The sequence below is a fragment of the Mus caroli genome, unplaced genomic scaffold (genome assembly GCF_978045245.1).
Source record: "Mus caroli unplaced genomic scaffold, Mus_caroli_1 scaffold_13, whole genome shotgun sequence".
Lineage (NCBI taxonomy): Eukaryota > Metazoa > Chordata > Mammalia > Rodentia > Muridae > Mus > Mus caroli.
Genome location: NW_028227268.1, coordinates 42323553 through 42347042, shown reverse-complemented (window position 1 = coordinate 42347042; position 23490 = coordinate 42323553). Strand labels below are relative to the sequence as shown.

Sequence of the window (23490 nt, the reverse complement as noted above, 5' to 3'; positions counted from 1 at the left end):
CTTTAAACATCCTTTAGTGCTTTGCTAACTTCATTCCTGGTTTTTAGTTTTAGTTTTTTGTTTTTGTTCCCCACCACCCCCACCCTCGGCCAGCTTTCCCCCCCCCATCCCTCCCGGCACCCCACCCCTCCGCTCCTGTCTGGAAGGGCACTTTCCTGGATTTAACATGGTCAAGAAACCTGAAGATAGCATACAGCTCTAGATGGAGAGGTAGGGCAAAGGTTAGGATTTAGGGTCCCAGACCACCTGACCTTTCTCTCGTCTCTAGGCTTCCCCAGACCTCCCAGAATCCAAGACCACAGCGAACAGACAGAGGTCTTAAGGGTGACTGGTGGAATCCAATTTTCACATCTCACTCTCAATTCAGTCCTATTTAACCCTGACATGGCCAACTTCGTGAGAACCTCGCTTCTGCCTCCGTCACACAATCTGCTGCTTCCAAGTGATGGTTAACCCGGTGCTGAGCTGAGCAGGCTGAGGGCAACGCAGTCCCCATCCCCGGGCGGGAGGAGCGGCGGCTTGTCGCTCGCCTCCCGGCAGCCAGCCCTCCTTCTTTCCCTCCCTCCCTCCCCGCGGGCGGCCTGGGGGGGCGGGGGCCCCGCGAGCGGCCCCGCCCCCGCCGCGCGCCACCCCGGAGGAGTCCGTGGGGAGGAGGAGGCTCGCGCGCAGAGCGGGGGCCGCGCGGAGCGGGAAGGAGCGCGGGGAGCGGTAGGGCCCGGCTGGCCCAAGGGCGCCCTGCCTCGGGCCCGCGACAGAGGCCAAGAAGTTTGGCGGCTAGGGGCCCAGCGCCCCGGGTCGCGGGGGCCGCACTGAGGGCGCTGGGGAGAGCAGAACCATGGGAGCGAGCGCGGAGGCGGCGAGGGGCGCAGCTAGCTCCTGGAGCGGCACGGCCGCGGCGGCGCAAAGTTAGCCCGGCGCCCTGGGACGAGCGCCGCAGTCTGGGCCATGGGCGAGCACCCCAGTCCCGGCCCCGCAGTGGCCGCCTGCGCGGAGGCTGAGCGCATCGAGGAGCTGGAGCCCGAGGCCGAGGAGCGACTGCCCGCCGCGCCAGAAGACGTGAGTGCCCCCTCCTGTGCCCCTCAAACTTTCTGGGGGGCGCCACGCGGGGAGACGCCACTGCCTCAGCTCCCTACCCCGCAGATAACTTAGAGGCTTCAAGGTTATGTCACCGGAGCGTCCCGGATGAGTCGGGGGTCCCCGAGCGTAGGAGAGATAGGTCTCCCCCAAATGCAAGCGCGCGCACCCCACCCCGCTCGGGTTCCCGCGGCTTCACTGCGGGACACAGCCCGGGTCACTGCGCCGGGAACCTGTCGGCTGCCGAGCCCCCTCCCCGCGGCTGGTGCAGTGCCCGGGACACGGCGTTTTCCTGCAGAGGCGGCCGCGTCACCGTAGTGACTCCCCCTCCCCTCCCCTCAGCGACCTGCGGACTCTGCAAGCCCGGGGAAGGAACCGGCGCCGCAGATGCCCAGTCTCTGATCAGCGCAGACCGCTCTGGAGACCCCTTCTCGGCTGCCAGATTAGCTCCCGCCGGCGTCAGTCGGGTCGCGACACTGATTGAAATTCAAACTGATCTCAGTCCCTGAACCCAGCCAGAGCTAGCTGGGACGAAATGCTCCCAGCAGGGGGCTCAGGAGTCCCTGACCACGTCGGTGCCAGGAACGGTCCCCTGGGGCAGGGTAGGGAGGGGCTACTCCAGAGGGCTTTCCTGCCATCTGCCGCTTAGATCTCTTGTCTGCTGTCCTGGGAGGCGAGGCAGGATCTGGAAAGCCCCGGGTCCTTGAGTTGATGAAACTACTCCCTCTCGGCACCCTGCCTCGGACCTGTCCCTCCTTCAGAGTAAAATTAAGCCAGAAACCCCAGCCTTCGAAACCACAGCCAGCAAATCTGAATGGGCCGGGAGTCTAACATCTCTCGGGTTTGCGTAACTAAACCTGTCACTTTGTCCTGGCCCTAACTCCTGAGAGAGTCTTCTGTATTCAGTACTTGCACTCAGTCTTGGAAGCGTATTGGGGAGCACACACACACACACACACACACACACACACACAGAGTGCTCAAGCAGGGGCGAGTCTCCTGAGCAGAGTACCCTCCAACAGACAGGGTACTCCGGGAGTAGATGTGGACGTGACCTTTCCGTAGCAGAAGTTATCAGAAACCCGGAGACACGGTTGGGAATCGTCCTTGTTCTCATTCCAGCATCTGACTGTGTCCCCCCCCCCCAAAAAAAAAACCACCCCATTTCCACTCCGTACTGTGCGAGTTCTGCCTTCGCTCACACGGGGACTTTTCATGTTTCTTCTGGTGGGCCCCTGAACCTGATTCTGACTGCTGGGCAACAGCTGGGAGGTGATGTCAGAAACCTCAGGGGTCTACAGAAACCTTGGTGACAAGTGCCTTTCTTTCTCTTCTTCCTCTCCCGCATGGCCTCCCTGTCTACCAGCACTGGAAAGTCCTGTTTGAAAAGGTATGTGAGCAGTTAAATACCTTTCTTCTTCCCAGCCCTGCCTGAAACCGGTCTCAGTCTCCCTGCCTGACTGCGTGGGCTTTCCTAGCTCGGTGCTCCGGAGATGGTGACGTGCTATGGAGGCGTGGCTTAATACATCTAGGGCGGAGCCACACCGTGCTCTGGGTTATCCAGAGACAGCAGTAGGCTCCCTAGAGAGAAATCTTTCATCCCTACAAATTCTTCTTGCACCATGGCTGGGCTTAGGCCACCCAGAGATTGGACAACTTGTATTAAAGTTTTCGCTATGCAAGAGGAGAGAATTGCAGTGGGAGGCTGGGGGAGGTGGGGGGAGGGGCATAAAAACCATTTGGCTCCTTTTCTGCTCCTAATATAAAAAATGCTTTGCCCCAGTAACATAAAATCTCTGTCTTCCTTGGGGAGGAGGGTCTACTCACAAAATGGGCTCTTCCGAAGGCTGATCTTGTGTCTCGTCCTGCAGTGGGGATGGGACAGTGCTGGACAGTTACAAATGAGAAGTAGGATGTGGTCATTTGCAGCGCCTGGAGGATAGGGGTGAGGAGTGGGTGAGGTTAGAAATGCCAAGTGTTGGGTTTGAATCTGGAGATGCGCATTTGGCCTTCAGCAGGGAAGTAGTTCTTTTCTGCTTGGTACTTGGGTTCTGCTAGATCGCCTCTCCATGCTTGAATATAGTCCAGGAGAAGAGACAGGAAGGTACCAGTGTTGGTGGATTCTGAACACTTAAGTCACAAGCCAGAGTAGCTGTGACATGAAGTTGTGCAACTTTAAGAGATGTTTAAGCCAGGCATGCTGGCACACATCTGCAGTGCCTGCATTTGGGAGCTAAATTAAGCAGGACAGTCAGGAACTCCAGGCCATCCTTGGCTATCCTTGCCTTTGAGGCTAGCCTGGGATAGTGAATGGGGGTGGGAGGGGGGCGCAGTTGAAAAGGCATCTTGATCAAGACCTTTGTTTTAGGTGGAAACGTTTTCAAGTGTGTATGTGTTGTTGGTCCCCCCCCCCCTTTGGTTTTCCGAGACAGGGTTTCTCTGTGTAGCCCTGGCTGTCCTGGCACTCACACTGTAGACCAGGCTGGCCTTGAATTCAGAAATCCACCTGCCTCTGCCTCCCGAGTGCTGGGATTAGAGGCGTATGCTACCACTGCCCGACTTGCTTGTGTTTTAATGTGTATGGGTGTTTTGATTGTGCACAATATTGGAGCAGTGCCTTCAGAGGCCAGAAGAGGGCATCAGATCCCTGAGACTGGAGTTACTGGTGGTTGTGAGCTGCCTTGGGGGTACTGGAAACAGAACCTGGATCCTCTAGAAGAGCAGACATTTCTTTTAATCAGTAAACCATGTCTCCAGCCCCCTCCCATCCTTTAAAGCAAGGTTGTTGTAGGACCCAGGTGATACTTAGATGCTGTAGTAGTGGGAGAGGTGATGTGGGATAAGACAAGCAGCTCCTGTGACCAGCTTTCCAGTCAGTATAGAGAGAGAAAAGATCTCTTTTGGCTTGTGGTTTTGGATATTCTTAGTGGGGCAGGGTTCAAGACAGGAGACAGGGTTTCTCTGTGTAGCCCTGGCTGTCTTGGAACTCACTTTGTAGACCAGGCTGGCCTCAAACTCAGATCTACCTACCTTTATTTCCCCAGTGCTGGGATTAAAGGCACTCGCCACTGCCCAGATGGTTTTAGATATTCTAACCTATCATTGGATGCCCCTCCCCCAGCAAAGAAGCAAACCAAAGCAGAGCCTTAAGCCTCATGACTATGGGGCAAAGAGAGGGAAGAGACTGGAACCCCATGGCCCCCTTCCAGACATCCACAGTCACCTAAAGGCTTCTTATCAGACCCAAACTCACATTTCTCCCACTTCCCAATAGCTCCAAGTTAGGGATCAACCTTTAACACGTGTCCCTTTGAAGGTGACAATGAGGTTGGAAAGGAGATACAGTTTTAGGAAAATAGGAAGATATCAATAGATCCAATTAGCTGAGGGGAACCGCATCCCCAAATGAGATTCTAAACTTGAGGGGAGAAGAAAAGGTTGAGTTGGGGGTTGGCAAAAAAGACAGCAGCTTTGGTTACACACAAGTTTAATGTGGGGACCCGGCCAAACGCACTTGCCCCATAGGACTGAACATGTGGGCTCATGGGGAAAGAGCCTGGGTGAGGATCTTAGGGGATGTCATCCTTGATGCCTGGCTCCCATCCTGAGGGCCACCTACTCTCCGTCTGGTGCCTAGGAATCCCAGCTGCCGGGCTGACACCTCGAGGCAGGAGGGACCCATGGTCTGCCACCGTGACTCTTGTTACCAGGCTGCCAGCCCTTCGCACCTCCTGCCAGATTTAGAATAAGAAGCTTAGAACAGAGTGTGCCGTGTTTGTGTTTCCCTTCCTCGGTGCCTGCCTTCACATTTCCTTCGCCGGTTTCTGTGTGTGTGTGTGTGTGTGTGTGATTACATCTTTAAAAACAAACCATTTGGGTGAATGGAGGAGGACTTCCAGTGGGAAACACAAGCAGCTGAAGGGCAGCTCCAAGCGGAGGCTGTGTGCCAGCCGCCAGCCGCAATATCCAACTGGAGGCGAGTCTTGGGCATTCCATGGAGAGGCCCACACAGAGATCATCCCAGGCTGGGGAATGCAGCTCAGTGGGAGAGCGCTCGCCCAGCAAGGGCGCACAAGGCCCTGGGCTAAGTTCTCAGCATTGAAGAAATAGAAATAAATAAAAAAATAAAAGAGAAACCCATCAATCACTCTGACAGGCAAAATGAGTTCTAGGAAAGCAGCCACCAGGTCACACTCTGGACCATTTTTTTTTTCTCTTAAAGAAAGGTCTGTCTGATTTGTTTCTTTACTTAAGATTTATTTTATTTTAATACACATGGTTGCTTTGCCTGCATGTCTGTGTGCAGTGCCCATAGAGTCCAGAAGAGGGTGTTGGATCCCCTGGAACTGGAGTTACAGACAATTTGAGCTGCTGTGTGGGTGCTGGGAGTTGGACCCAGGTCCTCTATAAGAGCAGCCAGTTCTCTTAACAGCTGGTGAATCATGGGAAAGGAAGCTTGGCTGGAGATGGCAGGTAGGCTTGTCAGGTGGACAACCCTGATAGGCTAAACTAGGTAGTAAGTTAGTGAGATGTGACGCCTGTCACAGCCCATGTGATCCATGAATTCATCTTTCAAAGGTTGTCAGTGGAGATGCTAGGGTCAGAGTCTGGACCGTGACAACCCTAGCAAGCTAGACTTGACCATGCATCCTCTTTAGGTCAATTAAGCAGACACAATACAAAAGCAGAGAAGGGGATTTGTTCAATGTGGCTACCGTGGGAAGAGCAGTAAAGAGATCTAGTGACCCCCAGAGTCCATCTTCTGTGCAGACATGGCATTTGGGCTTCAGAGTTAACAGCGCAAGAACTACTCACAGCTAAGGCATCGTGGTTGAGGTGTGTGTGGCCCCTGCTTCTGCACCATCTTTGTCCCACTGTAGTCTCCCCAACAAGTGCTCTGACTAGCTGTGAGAACTGTCTTCCTCGCTGTTCTGTTGCTGTGAAGAGACACCAGGGCCACAGCAACTCTTATGAAGGAAAGCATTTGACTGGGGCTGGCTCACAGTTTCAGAGGGTCTGTCCATTAGTTGTCATGTGAGAAGCATGTGCCACATGCTGGCAGACTTGATGCTGGAACGGTGGCTGAGAGTTCCAGATGTGGATCCACAGGCAGGAGGAAGAGAGATGCTAGACCTGGCTTGAGCATTTGAAGCCCTAAAGCCCATCCCCCAGTTACACACTTCCTCCAGTAAGGTCACATCTCCTAATAGTGCCACTCCCTGGTGACCAAGCATTCAAATCTATGAGCCTATAGGGTCATTTTCATTCAAACCACTATTTTGTAAGTTCCCTATCTTGCTGGCATCGGGCTTCAGCTTTTTCCTTCTCCCAGTGAGACTCCTGGGGGAAATTCCAGTTTATTGGGAACTGACCTAGTTAGAGTTACTATTGCTGTGATGAAACACCGTGACCCAACATAACTTGGGGAGGAAAGGGTTTATTTGGCTTACACGTCCATATCGCTGTTCATCATTGTAGGAAGTCAGGACAGGCGGAAACCTGGAGGCAGGAGCTGATGTAGAGACCACCGAGGGGTGCAGGCTTGCTCTCTCTAGCTTGCTCAGCCTGCTTTCTTTCTTTCTTTCTTTCTTTTTTTTTTTTTTTCGAGACAAGGTTTCTCTGTGTAGCCCTGGCTGTCCTGGAACTCACTCTGTAGACCAGGCTGTCCTGAGATCCACCTGCCTCTGCCTCCCGAGTGCTGGGACTAAAGGCGTGCGCCACTACGCCGGGCTTCAGCCTGCTTTCTTATAGAACCCAGGACCACATGCCCATAGGTGGCCCCACCTGCAATGGGCTGGGCCCTCCCCCATCAATCATGAATTAAGAAAGTCCCCTATAGGCTTGCCCACAGCCCAGTCTTATGGAGACATTTTCTCAATTGAGGCTCCCTCCTCTCTGATGACTCTAGCTTGTGTCAAGTTGACATCAAACCAGCCAGCACAGGAATGATTGTTTCGGTAGATATCCAAAGGGAAGGGTACAGAGTTCTTTTTAGAATAGCTTCATGCCTGCTAGGATAGTTACAGAGGAATTGGAACCTGGAGCCACCGGGGCAGGACGTGCCTTCTTTCCCATTCCTGGGTCATGGGGACACCAGTGGTCCTCTGTCTCCAGGGTGTTGGAGGTGGAATTAGCTCTGCTCTTCATGCCCTGTGGTTCTTTAATATGCAGGGAAGCCTTGACCAGCGTGAAGCTAACTAACCCCCAAGGGTGAGAAGTCACCATGTTAGCCTTGGCAGTTAGTGGCTACCCTTCAAGTAAATGGCCAGATGCCTTCTGGGATTGGTGGTGAGGAGATCAGGTGACCCTGCTCTTTTGGAAGCTTCTCTGTCCCCACTGTCCTGGCTTTTGTCTGGTGTGCTCACAGTGATATAGCAGGATTCATTCTGCCACTCCTGCCTCACACAAAAATCACCAAAGGGAGGAAGCTGGCAGGCTGTTAGCTGTGTTCTGCACGTCCTGGTGTGTGTTCATTTTCTACTTGGACCTCCCTGTAAGGGAATTGTCTTTTTATTTTAGAGGCCGATCTTGATGGTTTTTCCTAAATATTTAAATAGGTTTTTAAGTTATCAGGCCAGTGAGATGGCTCAGCTGGAAAAGGCACTGGTGTTCAAGACTAAGGTCCTGAGTTCAAATCTTAGGACCCATGTTGTAAAAAGGAGTGAAGTGACTGCCAACACTGTCCTCTGACTGCCAAGTGTGCACTGTGTGCGCATGCCCTCTCACAAAGGATAAATGTAATCTAGTTAGCGTAGGTCTAGGGGTATAGTTAGAGGCCAAGTGTGACATGACCTGTGTGAAACCTTGGGGTCAATCCCTTGTGTTGCAAACAAACAATATGGCAGTAATAGTAATAACTGTAAGAACTAGGTGTTGTTATAATGCAAATTCATGGCAAAAATACGGTACTGTTTATTGCTAAATCCTTTAATCATTTCCGTCATGATTCCCTCTAGAGTTCTGATCTGAGGCAGTTTCTATCTCTTTCCAGGTCTCTTAATCCACTCTTCCATTTTCTACTGGTGTTACAGAGAGATGCTTGTACGATGCTGTGTGGGTACTGAGACTTGAACTTGGGTCCTCTAGAAGAGCTGCGAGCACTTTCAACCACTGACTCATCTCTCCAGCCCCCAAAGCCACTTTATTTTTAAAAGTTGAATTTAAAACTTTAGATTTATATATTTATTTATCTGTGGATGGCACACACACACCACACTATACTTGTGGAGGTCAGAGGACATCTTGTAGGAATTGCTTTTCTGTTCTGTGGGTCCTATGGATTGAACTCAGCTCTCAGGAGTAGCAGCAAGTGCCTTTACCTACTGAGTTAATTACTTCCTAGGTCCCCCCCAACCACTCTGAGCCCAGAGGAACTTTCTGCTTTCTCTTCTGGTGTTTTGTGAGCCTGTGGGTCTTCTCTAGCCCTGACTCAATCCCTTGCCTCATTTGTAGTTTCCCTGCAAACTGGCTGGCGGTGTGGGGGTGGTCATGGTGTATCTGTGGCTGAAAGGAAGCTCTGAGGAGATGATACTGCTGAGTGGATTATGGGTGAGCCACAGAGAAAAATGCCTTCCCGGGAGACAGCCACACTGGCCATGGCCCCGGAACACACGATTAACTAACAGAGCAGGGCTCCCAGAGAACAACAAAGCTGTGGCTTAACTGGGGCCCACCTGGGCTCTGTGTCTCAGCCCCTTATCAAGTCACCTCCAGGACCACATACCTACCAGTGCTCCTACTCAGGTGACCTGGGAGATCAGGAGTCTTATTAACTCTTTGATCCCTGACCATTCATAAAAATGCACTATGATAGAAGTTGAACAAAGGAACCAAGAGCGCCTAGCTCACACACTGTCTGGTGTTTAACAGGCCCTTAGAAGTTTTTGTTTGTTTGTTTGTTTTTAAATATTTATTTGTTTTTGTTTGTTTCATGTATGTGAGTACACTGTCACTGTCTTCAGACAGAAGAGGGCATTGGATCCTCATTACAGATGGTTGTGAGCCACTATGTGGTTGCTGGGATTTGAACTCAGGACCTCTGGAAGAGCAGTCAGTGTTCTTACCAACTGAGTGAACTACTGAGCCATCTCTCCAGCCCTAGAAGTTTGAATGAATGACAGCTCAACCTAGAGTTCCACAGGCTAGACAGATGGCTCATATGTTATAAATCTTTTTTTGTTTGTTTTTGTTTTGTTTTGTTTTGTTTTGTTTTTTGAGACAGGGTTTCTCTGTGTAGCCCTGGCTATCCTGGAACTCACTTTGTAGACCAGGCTGGCCTTGAACTCAGAAATCTGCCTGCCTCTGCCTCCCATGTGCTGGGATTAAAGGCGTGTACCACCACCGCCCGGCTATTTGTTATAAACACAAACAGAACTATAGCTCTGTGTGCATCGTTTGGGGCTAAGGTATCCTCTCCAGGAGCCCCTAACCACGGGGCTCCATAACCATGGCTCACTCTCATTGTGCAGCTCCTGCCCCGACAGGGCCATAGGTTTACTGGATAGTCAATGGAAGTGTCTGGTCCAGTCTTCTCATTCTGCAAGTTAGGAAAGAAGGTCACGTGATGTGATGGCCCCCGAGCTTCTGTGTGCTTACCAGCACACTCCTTTGCTAACTTGGTACCCTGCATGATGGTGGAGACAGGTGGGGAAAGGACACCCCACCAGCCTGGCAGCAGTGGGAAGGGCAGGCATCCTCCCCAAGCCATAGAATTTCCATGGAAACCATAGCTGACCCAGCTTTGTTGGGAGGAAGGGTGAGTGTGCATAGCTCTCGGCATAGATGGTAGAAGCGACAGGTAAATACTGTATGTTGCTGGCATGTAAAGAAGCGAGTCCTGGGCTGGTGAGATGGCTCAGTGGGTAAGAGCACCCGACTGCTCTTCCGAAGGTCCAGAGTTCAAATCCCAGCAACCACATGGTGGCTCACAACCATCCGTAACGAGATCTGGTGCCCTCTTCTGGGGTGTCTGAAGACAGCTACAGTGTACTTACATATAATAAATAATAAATAAATCTTAAAAAAAAAAAAAGAAGCGATTCCTGCTTCCCAGATGGGCATGGATATGTAATGGATCCGGGACTTGAATCTAAGTATCCAGAGTCCTAGTCCAGCCAGGCTGCTGCTTTCGTACACTCCCTGCTGAACTTTCCAGAAAGAGTCTTTCGACAGGGCTGTCTGGTGCATGTCAATGCCCAAGCACTCTCTGCTCACCTGGCTTGTCTGCTCAGGGTGAAAAGTGACGGGCCAGGACAAGGTGTCCAGCCACCAGGGGGTGGGCCAGGCCTCCTCTCTTCTTCCCTTTTCTTACTGGACCTTCCATTGGTGACATAGTGACACCAGGCCCAGGGTACTGTCTCACATTGCAGGAATGGAGTCAGTGTGCCTTGAACTGTAAATAGACAAAACCCCAAACCCCTTTAGGGGATTTTCGTTTAAAAGTGTGTCTTTACATGCCCTATCTCAACTCCCTTTGAGATAAGGTCTTACTCTATCACCCCTGCTTAATCCTGCTTCAACCTCCTGACTGCCCAGAGTACAGGAATGTGCCAGGCCCCTCCCCACCTCCAGACTTTTCTGAGGCAAGCTGAGGTCTATGTTGGTAAAATTCCTTTGATGGAGCACACACAATGTCTGGTATGTGCGTGTCTGTCATCTCTTCTCTTCTTCTCAGTAAATACATGAGGGAGGCTGTGGTGTTCTTTTTTTGTGGTGGTGGCTTTTCATAGCCCTGGCTGTCCTGGACTTGCTTTGCAGACCAGGCTGGCCTCAAACTCACAGGTCCACCTGCCTCTGTCTCCCAAGTGCTGGGACTAAAGATGTGCGCCACCACACCTGGCTCCATGTCCTCTTTATAGAGGAGGAAACTAAGAATGGAGGAGACGGGCTTCCCCAGAGATACGGAAAGAATTGGGAGCTCTGCAGTGGATCTGCTTGTCTGCAGGGCTCTGGGTGGCTTCCACAGTAGGACACGAGGTAGAGCGACTGTTCAGGGCGTCTTCATTCCTTCTGCCTGCCCCTGCTCTGCCTCCATCCTCCATCCTTCTCCTGGACTGCTCAGTTTTCTCTGTTTTGCGGACTCGATGGATTCTGGGGGTTTCTAAGAAAGGTATCAGGGAGCAAGGATTAAAAAGAGGAGACACAGACAGATGTCAGATCCGTTCCTGACCTCACCTCCGACACCCTGACTGCTGCTCCCTGGACAGTTCTGGGTTATGGCTATGACTCGAGCTTTGGTTCCTGGGCAGTCCTGATAAGCTGGGCCAGATGAGTCAGTTCAGGTACTACATCTATTCCTGATTCCCAGGGCACAGCTGCCATTGCCCTCTCAGAGCCTGGGACATGGCCAAGCAAGAGGAGGCTGTCCATGGGGTCTTCTGGGATAGGCGCTCAAGTGGAGAGGGCTGGCGTCTGGTAGAAGGAGACTGCTCTCATCCACCAAGGCTCACCAGTTTCCCACATTTTGGGACAGGCCAGTCTTTTCCAGCTGCTGCTGGCAGAGCAGATGGTTTTCTGGAGATGCTGTTTGTCCAGCCACTCAGCCAGCCTGGATTCAGGTCAGGGTGCCTGTTCTGCCTCCCTGACCAGCCTGCTATCCGCAGCTATTGAGCTTTGGCTCTGAGACCCCATGAAGGGAGCGGAAGGGTGTTCAGGAGCCTGGCATCAGGACTGGTGCCTGGTGAGGCCTGAGCTGCCTCCCCTGGCCACCTGCAGTGGCAACGGAAAGAGGGGTGCACACTGGGACCTCCCTCATGGCTCCAGATGGGGAGGCTGTAGGGCAAGAAGGGGTCAGAACTTGGTGTCAGCACTAGTTCTCATCCTCTCTGACTGAAGCTTGAGGTCTGGGGAAACCTATTCCTTGCTTATCTTGGGGCAGGTCTGAAGATGCCTGGACTCACATGGAGAGCCTCAGTCAGGCACATATCTGAAGGCTTGCTTCAGTTTCTCTATCTGTTAAATGGGACTAGTCACACTTAATTGTGTTCTGAAAGTCGGTGTTTTGAAGAATTAGCGGGGAAAGGTCATGGGAAGGACAAGGGGTGGGCTCTCTCTCTCTCTCTCTCTCTCTCTCTCTCTCTGTGGTTAGATTAACATCCTCATTTGCAAGGAAAAAGTGGAAAAGAAAGCCCCCACTCTCCCATCACTGGCCTCCTGACCTCACCAGCTGCAGCTTGGACTTTTTAATTTATGGGGCTGTAAATATCCATGAATGGGCCAGAGTTCCCAGTGGGCTGTGGCATGCTGGGTAGGGACAGCTTGGCTGAGCCAGAAGCTCCCGGGAAGTCTCATTAATTTGCTCTGTTTAGAGGCTTGGGAATGAAATAAGGAGCTGACAGATGGGGCTACCCCACCCATAAGAGGGCAGCTGCATGCACCTTACCCTGTCCCAGCACACATGCCTTGTGGTCATTTCCTTTTGGACAGACGGGAGACAGTTGCAGATAAAGATGAGAACTTACCCAGATCCCAGGTTCTGGAGCTGAGCGGTCTTAATGGGATGGCAGCTAGGCTTGTCAGCTCCACATGCTGCCTTTGGGATCATTTTGTGTACTTGAACCTTTTGTTCATGAGTTTCTATAGATGTAAGAGGAAAGGTCTTCCCAGGAGTGAGAATTCCAGGCCTGGGAGCAGGAACCCGGACTGGAGGTTGTATGTAAATGCAGCCTGTGCAAGTCACAAATGCATAATAGATAGAAACTAGATGTGTTCCCACCTCCTGTCCTGCTTTGAGAACGCAGGGGACATTCTGAAGCCTGGGGCAGCTTCCCGGCTCACACGGAAAGGTAGGCCGCTGTCCTGGGTGCTGAGCAGGCAAACCCTTTGCTCTGGCGTGGTTTGTTCCCAGAGAGCTCAGCTCTGTGGCCCCATTAGGCCAATCACTGATTTCTCAGGCTCTCTTGGTACCTGGTATCCCCAGTTAACCTTCTGTGGGACTGGATCCCACAGAATTCTAGTTTTGCTGCTTCTGGTATCAGCTGCCTGATACTAGCCGCCTGTGATGCTTAAGAACTGGAGGCAGAGGGCTGGGTGCTCAGCCCTGACAATGGGGCCTGGGTTTCATGAAGAGGAACATGACTGTACTGTGGAGTTGTGATTGTTCCTAAAGGTTCTACACAGTGTTATGGTCAAAAAAAAAAAATGCTGTGGTCAAATAAGGCCAAGTTAGACAAATGGAAAGCTGAACCTGATCAGACTTCTCTACTGTTGGGCCTGGCAGAGCCCTTTCTGTGGGCATTTGCTTCATGCTTTCCACGAGGACTTGCTAACTGGGGGAAAGAGGGTGTTTTTGTGTTTTTTGTTTGTTTGTTTGTTTAGATTTCCACCTGCACCTCTGTCTACCCACAGCCTTCCATAGCCTTCCAGGAAGTCCCACCGAACTCTCACAGACCACTTTGGGTTCAGAGCTTCATGAAACAAACATTGGGAAGATCCAATGTCATGAGTTATATTCTGTACAATGGAGGAAAGCAAGGGAGGGCAAGGCTGGGGTCAGTGAGCCCCATGGAGGAACCTGAAATTATTTCTATCTAGACCATTTGCTCACTCTTTAACTGTGAGATAGTCTCTCTTAGTATTTTTACTCTCTTCTTGTTTCCCCAACCATATAATAGGGTGATGCCTCAGCCACAGTAGATCCTTAGCAGGCATATGAGATGTATATATGTATATATGTATGTATGTATGTATGGATGGATGGATGGATGGGTGGGTGGCTAGGGGAGACTGGCCAATTTTTTAGAACTCTTTAGCCACAGTATCCTAGTGATTGAAGGGAGCCCAAGCTCTTTGTTCTGCCTCAGTAGGAATATATCTAAGCAAATTACCATCTGTTCAAACTTGAGTAGCTTGGCCCCTGGTGCCCTGGCTTCCCACCCCACCCCCACCCTGAGAAGGGGCTTTTATAATAGTAAGTACCTTGCAGATGCTTGTGAGGTCTAACTGGAAGGAGGGGAAGACCATGGAATTTTCCAGCCAAGTTGGGACACTGTAGAGTAAAAGAGGAAGAGTCGTGTTTGGTGTGAAGCAGTGTGGCCCAAAGAGCGACCAATGTGGATGGCGACCTGAGGGTTCTGTGAAGTTGGTACCTGGTACATAGCAAAGGCCTCCCCACACATCAGCTCGGTGGATCATGTTGTTCGACTGAGAAGGAGACAGGAAGTCAGCACATAAACAGGTTCAGAGTGGAGCTGTGTGGCCCAAGGAGGGGGCTTCCATTGTCCCCTCCCTACTGCCTCAGAGGCCTCAGCCTCAAAGCATTCTGCAGTGCCTTTGCCCTTGGCCAGCCTCTGAGACACTTTCCAGACACTTGGGGGTTTTATTCTTGTTTTGACTTGTGTGTGCTTGTGTTCAAGTGTGTGTGTGTGTGTGTGTGTGTGTGTGTGTGTGTGTGTGTGTGTGAGAGAGAGAGAGAGAGAGAGAGAGAGAGAGAGAGAGAGAGAGAGAGAGAGAGAGGGAAGAGAATGACATTGAACTCCTGAACTGCCTGTCTTCTAAGTTCCACTATTACAGGCCTGCACCGTTTTACCTGGATCCCCGTCCAGCTATTTGGACCTAGAGTTATGAGTTCCTAACCTTCTAACTTGCTAAATGGCACCAGTACCACCCCACTTCCCATTTATTCTTTGAAGGGTCTGTGACTCAGATCAGCTGTTTTCTCTACCCTATTCTTGTTTCTATGTAGCCCCATCTTTCCCCACAAGAAGCCAGAACTCCTACCTATTCTTTGATGGAGAAACTGAGGCACTGTAGTTGATGAATTACCCCCAGCACAGCAGCTGTGGGTGGACTCCTACCTAACTACATGGAAGATTTGGTGAGTCATTTTCATAGACCAAGTGGCCCAGGATCAGCATAGGGTAGGAGGCGAGAGATGGGTGTGTGTGTGTGTGTGTGTGTGTGTGTGTGTGTGTGGCCTCAGGCTGGGAAGAACAGCAGCCACCTAGGGGATTAGCAACTATGAGCAGGTCACTGGTGGGATTAAAAGTCCCTTTGGAGCCTCTTGAAGCTCTTTTCAAGGCTGAGGCAAGAGGACTGTGCGTGGGCTGTGTGGTCTCCTCTGTGCTCAGTCTCCTACGCTTGGGTTGAATGTTTCTCCCAACAGTGCATCCTTGTCCAGCCCTGGGCCATCTCCTGCAGCTCGAGACCCACTCTGACTATTGCCTTCTTGCCAGGCTCCTGCCCCATTCCCTGATATAATCATCCCTCCTGAAGCACTGGCAGTCCACTCTAGACTAGCCTTGTCAGGCTGCCTCCAACCCATGTCATCCCCAGGTCATCCTGCAAGCAGCCTGCTGCCCCAAAAAGTGATTCCAGGGCAAGGACTTTGGAAGGGCTGCTTCAGGGGCTCTAGCATGTTCTTAACAAGGAAGTTGCATTTAAAGGACTTGCTCTGCCCCTCTCCCCCTAAGTAGCACTGCACTCCCAGTGTGACCTTACTTCTTATAGGCCTGAGTGTATTTAGCAGGTAGGCAGACCAAGGACACAGAGCCAATTTGAATAAAGTGATGAGAAGAGCCCCTGGCTAGTTGCTGCCTTAGGTTGACATCAACCCACTCAACAGATGGGCCAATTGAGGCTGAGCTTTATAAAGTCAGGAGTGTGATTTTTGCCTTGCTTCTTGTCATCTTGCTTGAGAGACACAGACTCAGAAGCCCTCAGCTTCCTTGTGTATGGAGGGACCTTCTTCTTATTCCTGAGCATGTTGTCTCCTGTCCCAACCCCTTCATGCCTCTCCCTTCCCCATTTCTTTTGTCCTCTCCTGTCTCCTCTAACCAACACCCCACTGGGTGCCCCATGCCCACTGCCAGCTCTGCCCTTGCCCTCATTGTCTGAGGCATTAGAACCCCAGCAGCCAGCCTGGCCCTGTCTCTCCCCCATCTCCAGTCATCCTCCAGTCCCTAAGGCCTCATTATTAGGGTAGTGGTGACCCCCCCATTGTCTGGCCTGTCTGGCCCTGGCATGAAAGGTAGAGTTTTGGCAGAGAATAGAGGCTCGGCCTGATTCCAGCATGTTTTCTGCAGTGTAGACAGAGCCTGTAATATGCTTGGGGGAGGGGGGAGGGCTGGGGAACCACAGGGCAACCCTTGTCACTAGGACAACAGCAGGGAGCCCTGGAGGGGGAGGGGGAGAAGGAGAGCAGGTGGCTCTTTGTCTGGTGCCCTATTCCAGCCCCCTGCCTCGTCTTCCTCTGTAGGCAGCCCTGAGAAGGCCCCTGGGAAGGGATCGTAGTCTGTGCTCCCAGCACATGCCAAACCACTGGGCTTCCTCCTCTAGAGAGGGAGAGGAGGTTCCCTGATGTGAACGGGACCTTTGACCCCTGCAGGACCCAACAGTCATGTTCCCAGGACCTATAACACAGCCCTGAGGTAACACGGACCAGTTGGTGCTAGGCTAAAGGGTCCTATATGGTAGAGTCAGGGTCGGTCCCTGTACCAAAACTCTCTTAACTACTGACATTTTTTTTTAAAGATTTATTTATTATTATATCTAAGTACACTGTAGCTGTCTTCAGATGCACCAGAAAAGGGCATCAGATCTCATTACAGGTGGTTGTGAGCCACCATGTGGTTGCTGGGATTTGAACTCATGACCTTCAGAAGAGCAGCTGGTGCTCTTAACCACTGAGCCATCTCTCCAGCCCTGACATTTTTAACCATCTTTCTCTCTATTCCCCTCCCCTTCTCCTCTCTGCTTTCTACATCTGAGCAGCGAGGAGGCCAGACTAGATCTATTTGGGCCTCTTTCCTACTGCAGGAAGCCTGTTTAGGGTAACCTGTGGGTCCTGGAGCCCTGCCCCTCCGGAGCCCAGTGCCATGCTCAGCTCTTTAGTCCTCAGGTTTTAATGCTGGCCTACAGTGTCCAGCTGTGCCGAAATGAGCTGGCCAGATGCGGAATCTGCTGCTTGCAGACAGGCTGCTCTGCTAGCCGGTCTGGTCTTGGCTAGTGTTTTCTCACCTCTGTGCCCCCTTCTGTACCATGGGGATCATAATGTGTTCTCTTCTGTCTGTTGTAAGAGGAGTCGGATAAATTCTGTATAAAGGGGCTGGAGAGATGGCTCAGCGGTAAAGAGCACTGACTGCTCTCTTCCAAGGGACCTGGGTTCAATTCCCAGCACTCATATGGCAGCTCACAATCACTCGTAACTCAAGTTTCAGAGGATCCAACCCCCTCCTCTGGCCTCCATAGAGACCAGCCACACACATAGTACTACACAGATGAACATGCAGGCAGAAACCAATCCATATAAAACAAAAGATAAATAAATCTTTACAAAAGAAAAAATTCTGTCCATTAAAGTACACAAAACAATGTTTGGCCTCATAAAACCAAGGCAGGCATTAGGGGATATTACTCTTTTTTTTTTTTTCAAAATTACATTTAGAGTGTGAGTTTAATGTCTGTCTGTCCGTCCTTCTGTCGGCCTGCCTGTCACAGTCCAGGAGTTGTGAAGGTCAAGGATAACTTGGGGGAGTCAGTTCTCCCCTTCCACTGTGTTGATGTTGGGACTGAACTCAGGTCATCAGGCTTGCCTGCAAGGGCCTTTACCTGCTGAGCTTGTATTTTTTTAACCTATTATTAGCCAGGTGTGGTGTCACACTCCTTTAGTCCCAGTACTTGGAAAGCAGAGACAGGGAACTCTCTGGGAGCTTCAATGCCAACCTGGTCTACACAGTGAGTTCCAGAGCAGCCAGGGCTATAGAGAGCTTGTCTCAAAACAAACAAACAAACAAACAAACAAACAAACAAGAATCTATTATTACGGGCCGGGCGTGGTGGTGCATGCCTTTAATCCCAGCACTTGGGAGGCAGAGGCAGGCGGATTTCTGAGTTCGAGGCCAACCTGGTCTACAAAGTGAGTTCCAGGACAGCCAGGGCTACACAGAGAAACCCTGTCTCGAAAAGAACAAAAAAACCCAAATAACAAAAAAAGAATCTATTATTACTGTTGTTGTTGTTGTTGTTGTTATTAGTGTGGGGGAGCAGCTATCAGAGGATGGTTTTGGGGGTCAGCTCATTCCTTCTTGCCCTTCATGAGTTTCAGGAATGGAACTCAAGTTGTCAGGCTTGCTTAGCAAAGGGCTTTTACCTACTGAGCGGTTTCATCAGCCCTACCTAACATTTTAGTCTTGCAGATCCTTTAGAGTTTCCTGACATACTTGATAGTAATAAGCAGATAAATGCCATGCCTGATGCCTGGTGCTGGGGTGGAGGGTGTGATCTGAACATGGTCTCCTTGGAGTTACCCCTTCCTAAAGAGTTCTGGGGGACAGATGAAGGTCCCTGACCGTGACTTCTGGCTATCAGGCTTAGATCGTCTAGACACATTGTACACAGAACCTGCGTTCCCAAAGCAGCCTCTGTTAACTTTAGCCAGGGAAGGAACAACATGGCTTTGACTTCCAGCTTCACCCCTGCCCTGCCCCTATACTTTCCCAAGGTCAGGGGTGACTCAGTGCCTCCCATTCCTGTATCAGACCCAGGGACTCTTCTGTGCTAGCAAGCACTCTGCCTCTGAGCTGTATCCCCTGCCTTCCATTGCCTTTAAAAACCCAAGCTACCCACTGCATTTAAAATCCCAAGCAACCCACTGCAGCTTTTCCAGGTACACACTGAAGTCTTGTGTGTGATGGAGTGTCATTTTCTGGCAGGGTATAGAGGGCAGGCTCTGTGAACTCTGTGGGGAAGGAACAAAAAGGGATAAAGGCTTTTTCTAACTGAACCAAAGAGGCTTCTCGTGGAAAATTAGCACCTGTCTGTCCATTGAACCTCCCATTTATTCATCAACAAAACTTGATTGATGTAAGGCAGATGCCATGACAGGAGACACTGGCCTGGGAGGAACTGCAGCCCAGGGATGAGGCACAAGTAGCTTGTGATGCGTTCCCTGGGAAGCCTGGCCCCTGACCAGCGTGCAGGGGAGTTTCAGGAAGTTAAAGAGAATGGTGTAAATGCACAAGTGGTGGCGCACGCCTTTAATCCCAGCACTAAGGAGACAGAGGCAGACAGAGCTCTGTGAGTTCAAGGCCAGTCTGGTCTACAGAGTTCCAAGACAGCCAGGGCTACAAAGATACCCTGTCCCGAAAAACAAAAAGCACTGTGCTCATGGGAATGCAGAGCCCCCCCCCCCGAAAAAACAAACAAACAAACAACAACAACAAACATATCAGAACAACAGAGAGCTTGTCTTCAGTGAGTCTGCCAGCAGTCATGTGTGAGTCAGACCGTGGGACCGGCCATGGGGAAGCTGGTGTACCTTCTGTGTGGGGGAGGCTCAGCTCCTTCTTTCCCTATCCCAGAAGCCTTTTGTCTCCTCTACTTACTGAACTCCATTCTTGCTTTCCTTTCTGCAGTTAGAGTAAGTGGAGGGAGGGGCCTGGGGGGAACTGTAGCTGGGTAGTAGAGGGCCAGTTCCACTGAAGAGAAAATCAACCTGGCACTCTGAAGGCTGAGACAGGTGGATCTCTGTGTGTTCAAGGCCAGCCTGGTCTACAGAGTGAGGTCCAGGACAACTAGGGCTTCACAAAGGAAAAAACCAAAACTAAACTAAATTAAAAAGAAAGAAAAAAAAAGGGAAACGACTTTCAAGTGAGGGGGATCTGGGTCCCCCCAGGAGCACTGGGAGGGGTGGTGCTCCACTGACTCAGCTTTCTGCTTCACCCTCAGTTTGACCCTGGAAGCACCGGCTACATCAGCACAGGGAAGTTCCGGAGCCTCCTGGAGAGCCACAGCTCTAAGCTGGACCCACACAAAAAGGAGGTGCTCCTGGCTCTCGCAGACAGCCATGCAGATGGGCAGATCTGCTACCAGGACTTTGTCAACCTGGTGAGCATTCTGGAAAGGGGGCGGGCTTAGAGACACAGGAAGTAGTTTTAGGCAGATGGGTTTTTTGTTTGTTTGTTTGTTTTGTTTTTGTTTTTTACTGACTGTGTTTGAATGGCCTCAGCTTCAACAGGTGAGAAGATACCACCATCACTGAAAGAAACAGCTCCCGACTAGATAGAGTAAGACTGGTTGGCCTGGGAACATATGCTTAGGTCTCCTCAGATATGCATCGGCAAGGACATCGTTTCATGAAGTTTTTTATAGTGATAGAACGAAGAAAGTTATAGATGAAGGCATTTTAGAAACACATCGGTGAAAACATCATCAGAGAGACAGGTTAAGCAAAGATGGGTGCCTTAGTTTGGGTTTCATTGCTGTGTAGAGGCACCATGACCAAGGCCACTCCTATAAAGGGTAACATTTCACTGGGGCTGGCTTACAGTTTCAGAGGTTCAGTCCATCATCGTCATCGCAGAAAGCATGGCGGCATAGTGGGGGAGGAGCTGAGAGTTACATGCTCATCCAGAAACAGCAGAAGGAGACGAAGACACCCTAGCCAGACTAGACTTGAGCTTCTTAGACCTCAAAGCCTACCTCCACAGTGACACACTTCCTCCAGCAAGGTCACACCTACTCCAACAAACTCACACCTCTTAATAGTGTCATTCCCTATAGCCCAGCATTCAAACACAGGTCTATGGAATCCATGCGTATTCAAACCACCACACAGGGGGAGTCTTTCCCATAGGCTTCAGATACTGACTGACAAGCAAACACCAAACAACGGTAAGACACTCAGAGGTTGTATTAGCCTTTGGATTGATGGGATCTAGTGGTCAGTTAAGTTAGCAAATTCCAAAAGGGCGCGATGTGGTGGTGCATGACAGAGACAGGCAGACAGATCTCCGTGAGTTTGAAGCCAGCCTTGTCTGCATATCACGAGTTCCAGGTCAGCCAGGGATTTATGGTGAGATCTAGTCTCAAAACAAAAACAAAAAACAACTAAAAAGAAATTCCAGAAAGGTTTTTACTTGCTAGTCATAGGACGTCGGGTCTGGTGCAGAGGTGGGCAAGGAATGGTTATTTAGGAGGCTGAAGACAACCCAGGATCATTACGCTCTGAACCTCCAATATCACTGTCCACGTGGCTGCCATGCAAACGACTCAGTCTGTCTTTACAGACACAGCTCATTTCCTGGAACTTCCCTTCACACCACTAAGGTCTTGACATCCCTTAAAACTCCTGGCAATTTGAGTCCTTCCCATTGGGATAACAAGGTGACTGCACTACCCCAGCCCTTTCATCCTTGGTTCCCAACATCTTTGTACAGAGTCTCTTTTTGTGTCAGGTCCTCGCTAAGGCCTAAGAGTTCTTTCTGTGCACTGGCCTGGATTGGGTTGGTGGGATGTATTAGTGAACTCAGCTAGTGCTCTTCCCAGCAGCTGGGAGTGGAGAAGTTCTGGCAGGAGAAAAGGTAGATCAAGCCAGACTTCCTAGGAATGCAGCGTAACTGGAGGCTTAGATCTGTGGGCGACTTCTGGAGGGGCCTTGGCTCATGAGTCCTGCCCATTGTCCGTTATCTTTGGTGGAGAAGCACCCACTTCCTGGGGACTGATGCTATGTTCTTTCAGAGGCTTCTGTGGCAGGGTTACAACGGGCTTCAGGTGTCTTAGGCAAGCTGTGCTCCCCACCTTGGATGGACGGGACATCAGTAGGTGCTCTATGAACTAGCAAGGTGAATACAAGGCTGGATTCTTGTTTTCCCATCGATGAGATGGTCCGCTCTCTTCATGTCACCCATGGAGAAGAAAACTCTGTGAAGTTCCCTGTATTCTTGGACATCAAAGCCTCGATCGGGGCAGCCTGCTGTCACTGTCCCACCTTAGCTCTCTGTGACGTGACTGCCCAGACAATGGCAGGCAGCTTCAATAGCCTTTCGGCTGCCGGTTGCTGCCTTCTGTGGATGTAATGGCCTGGAGGGAACTGCTGTAGACGTTCGGCGATCGAAGAGAACCCACTCTTATGAATAGACTCGGCCCAAGCTGAGCTCAGTCAAAGGCTCTCAGACTGGGCCACAAGAGTGTCATCAACATCACCAAGAAGCAGACTTCAAGCCTGGCTCTGGCTTGTGCCTAGCGCAGCCCATAGGCGACAGGTGTCTACCCAATCTCAAGGCCCAGCAAGGTGTTTCTCTCCCGGCTGGCTCCATTCCAGGGGAGCCCTCTGTGGGAGCTCATGGTGAGAAGTGATGTGATGTTGTCACAGTTTTCTGTTCAGACTCTGAGCTGGAGCAGCCAATCCCAGCCTGCACCCTGGAGCCTTGGCCCTTGCTCTGCCCACTCTTTGCCTCTCTTTCCCCATTTTCTGTTGGCTGTCAACGTTCTTCTGCCAGGAAACTTCCCTGCGTGGTATCCGTGGCCCTTCCTGCACCAACCCAGGCAAAACTAACCACCCTTATCCAGAGGGGTGGGAGTGGCTAGAAAGGCTCACTGAGGACAGCTAGCCAGAGGAGGCTGACTTGAAGCTACACAGGGACCAGTGAGAAGCAGGACTCAGGGGTGAAGAGAGGACTCTGCAAGGGAGGCTCCTACCACATGGTCCCATCTGAGCCTCTATTCTTTCAGGTGCCCTCCAGAAGGAGCTGCGGACTCCCATGCCTTGGTGGTCCCATTCATCTTGCTAGCCTTGCCCACATCTTGCCTTCAGGTCTGGTTAGATTATCTCTTGCTGGGCCCATGGTCCAAAAAGTACATGAGTAACTATATGCCAGTGGCTATGAAGTAGCTGGGCCCATGGGCCAGCAGATCTGGGTGATTTGGGCTTCTCCACCTTGGGAATACTTCACAATATGATCCTGGAGAGTAAGTCAAGGATAGCACATGTTTCTAAAAGCGGGAAGTTAGGCTAATTGCTAGGTGAAGCAGATAGAGTTCCATGGGGGCCGGGCCAGGGCTGCTGGGAGCAGGACCTGGTTTTGGTGAGACTGGAGGCTTGTCACACGTCCTGGGAGACACTAAAGTGTCACAGTTTCTGTGGTAGGGCATTGAGTTCTGATTCTGGCAGATTCTAACAGTAGGTACAGACCTATTGTACCTTCCCAAGCTGGTATATCTGAGGGTGCTTACTCTTCCTCACCTCTGGCCCTCACCTGAGCATCTCCTCCTCCAGGAAAGCCCTTGCTGACCACCTTGGCACACGCTGGCCTGGATCCTGTGTATTCTCTCAGCAGCTGTCACTCTGAACTGTGACTGCTGGTTACTTCTCTGTACTGAGCACCACCGACTCCCCTGTATCTGGTGATGGCTCTAACACTTGGATGGGACAATGAGGAATGAGTGGATTGGAGGAATGTATGAGTATGGGGCTGGGTTTGAACCTGTGTCATCTTAGGACTCTCTGAACCTCAGTTTCCTATTAGACAGAGGGGATATTCGGAGTCCTCATCTAATGGAGACACTTTGTGGCTATCAGAGGGCAACACTGTGGTATTGGGGGTGGGGGGTTGCTGCTCTCAGAGACCTCAGGGAAGAGGAGTTTGGCTTGCTCTACAGAACATGCAGGCTGAGGTGTGGGTGCGGGGTTTCCCTGAGGCC

General features: G+C 51.2%; 1 protein-coding gene across 3 annotated transcripts in view; it reads left to right on the top strand.

The window, feature by feature from the left end:
- The first annotated feature begins 677 nt into the window (after positions 1 to 677).
- Positions 678 to 23490, top strand: part of Rhbdl3 (rhomboid like 3) — a 55008-nt gene continuing 32195 nt past the window's right edge. For 2 of the 3 annotated variants that reach the window (XM_085829763.1, XM_021178181.3), the window contains exons 1-3: positions 678 to 1056; positions 2441 to 2464; positions 19738 to 19896. In XM_085829763.1, coding sequence (XP_085685889.1) covers positions 946 to 1056; positions 2441 to 2464; positions 19738 to 19896 — 294 coding nt within the window. In that variant the 5' untranslated portion in view covers positions 678 to 945. Of the gene's footprint in view, positions 1057 to 2440; positions 2465 to 14757; positions 14888 to 19737; positions 19897 to 23490 lie in introns of those variants that run through there. The other variant, XM_085829762.1, reaches the window with a different exon arrangement.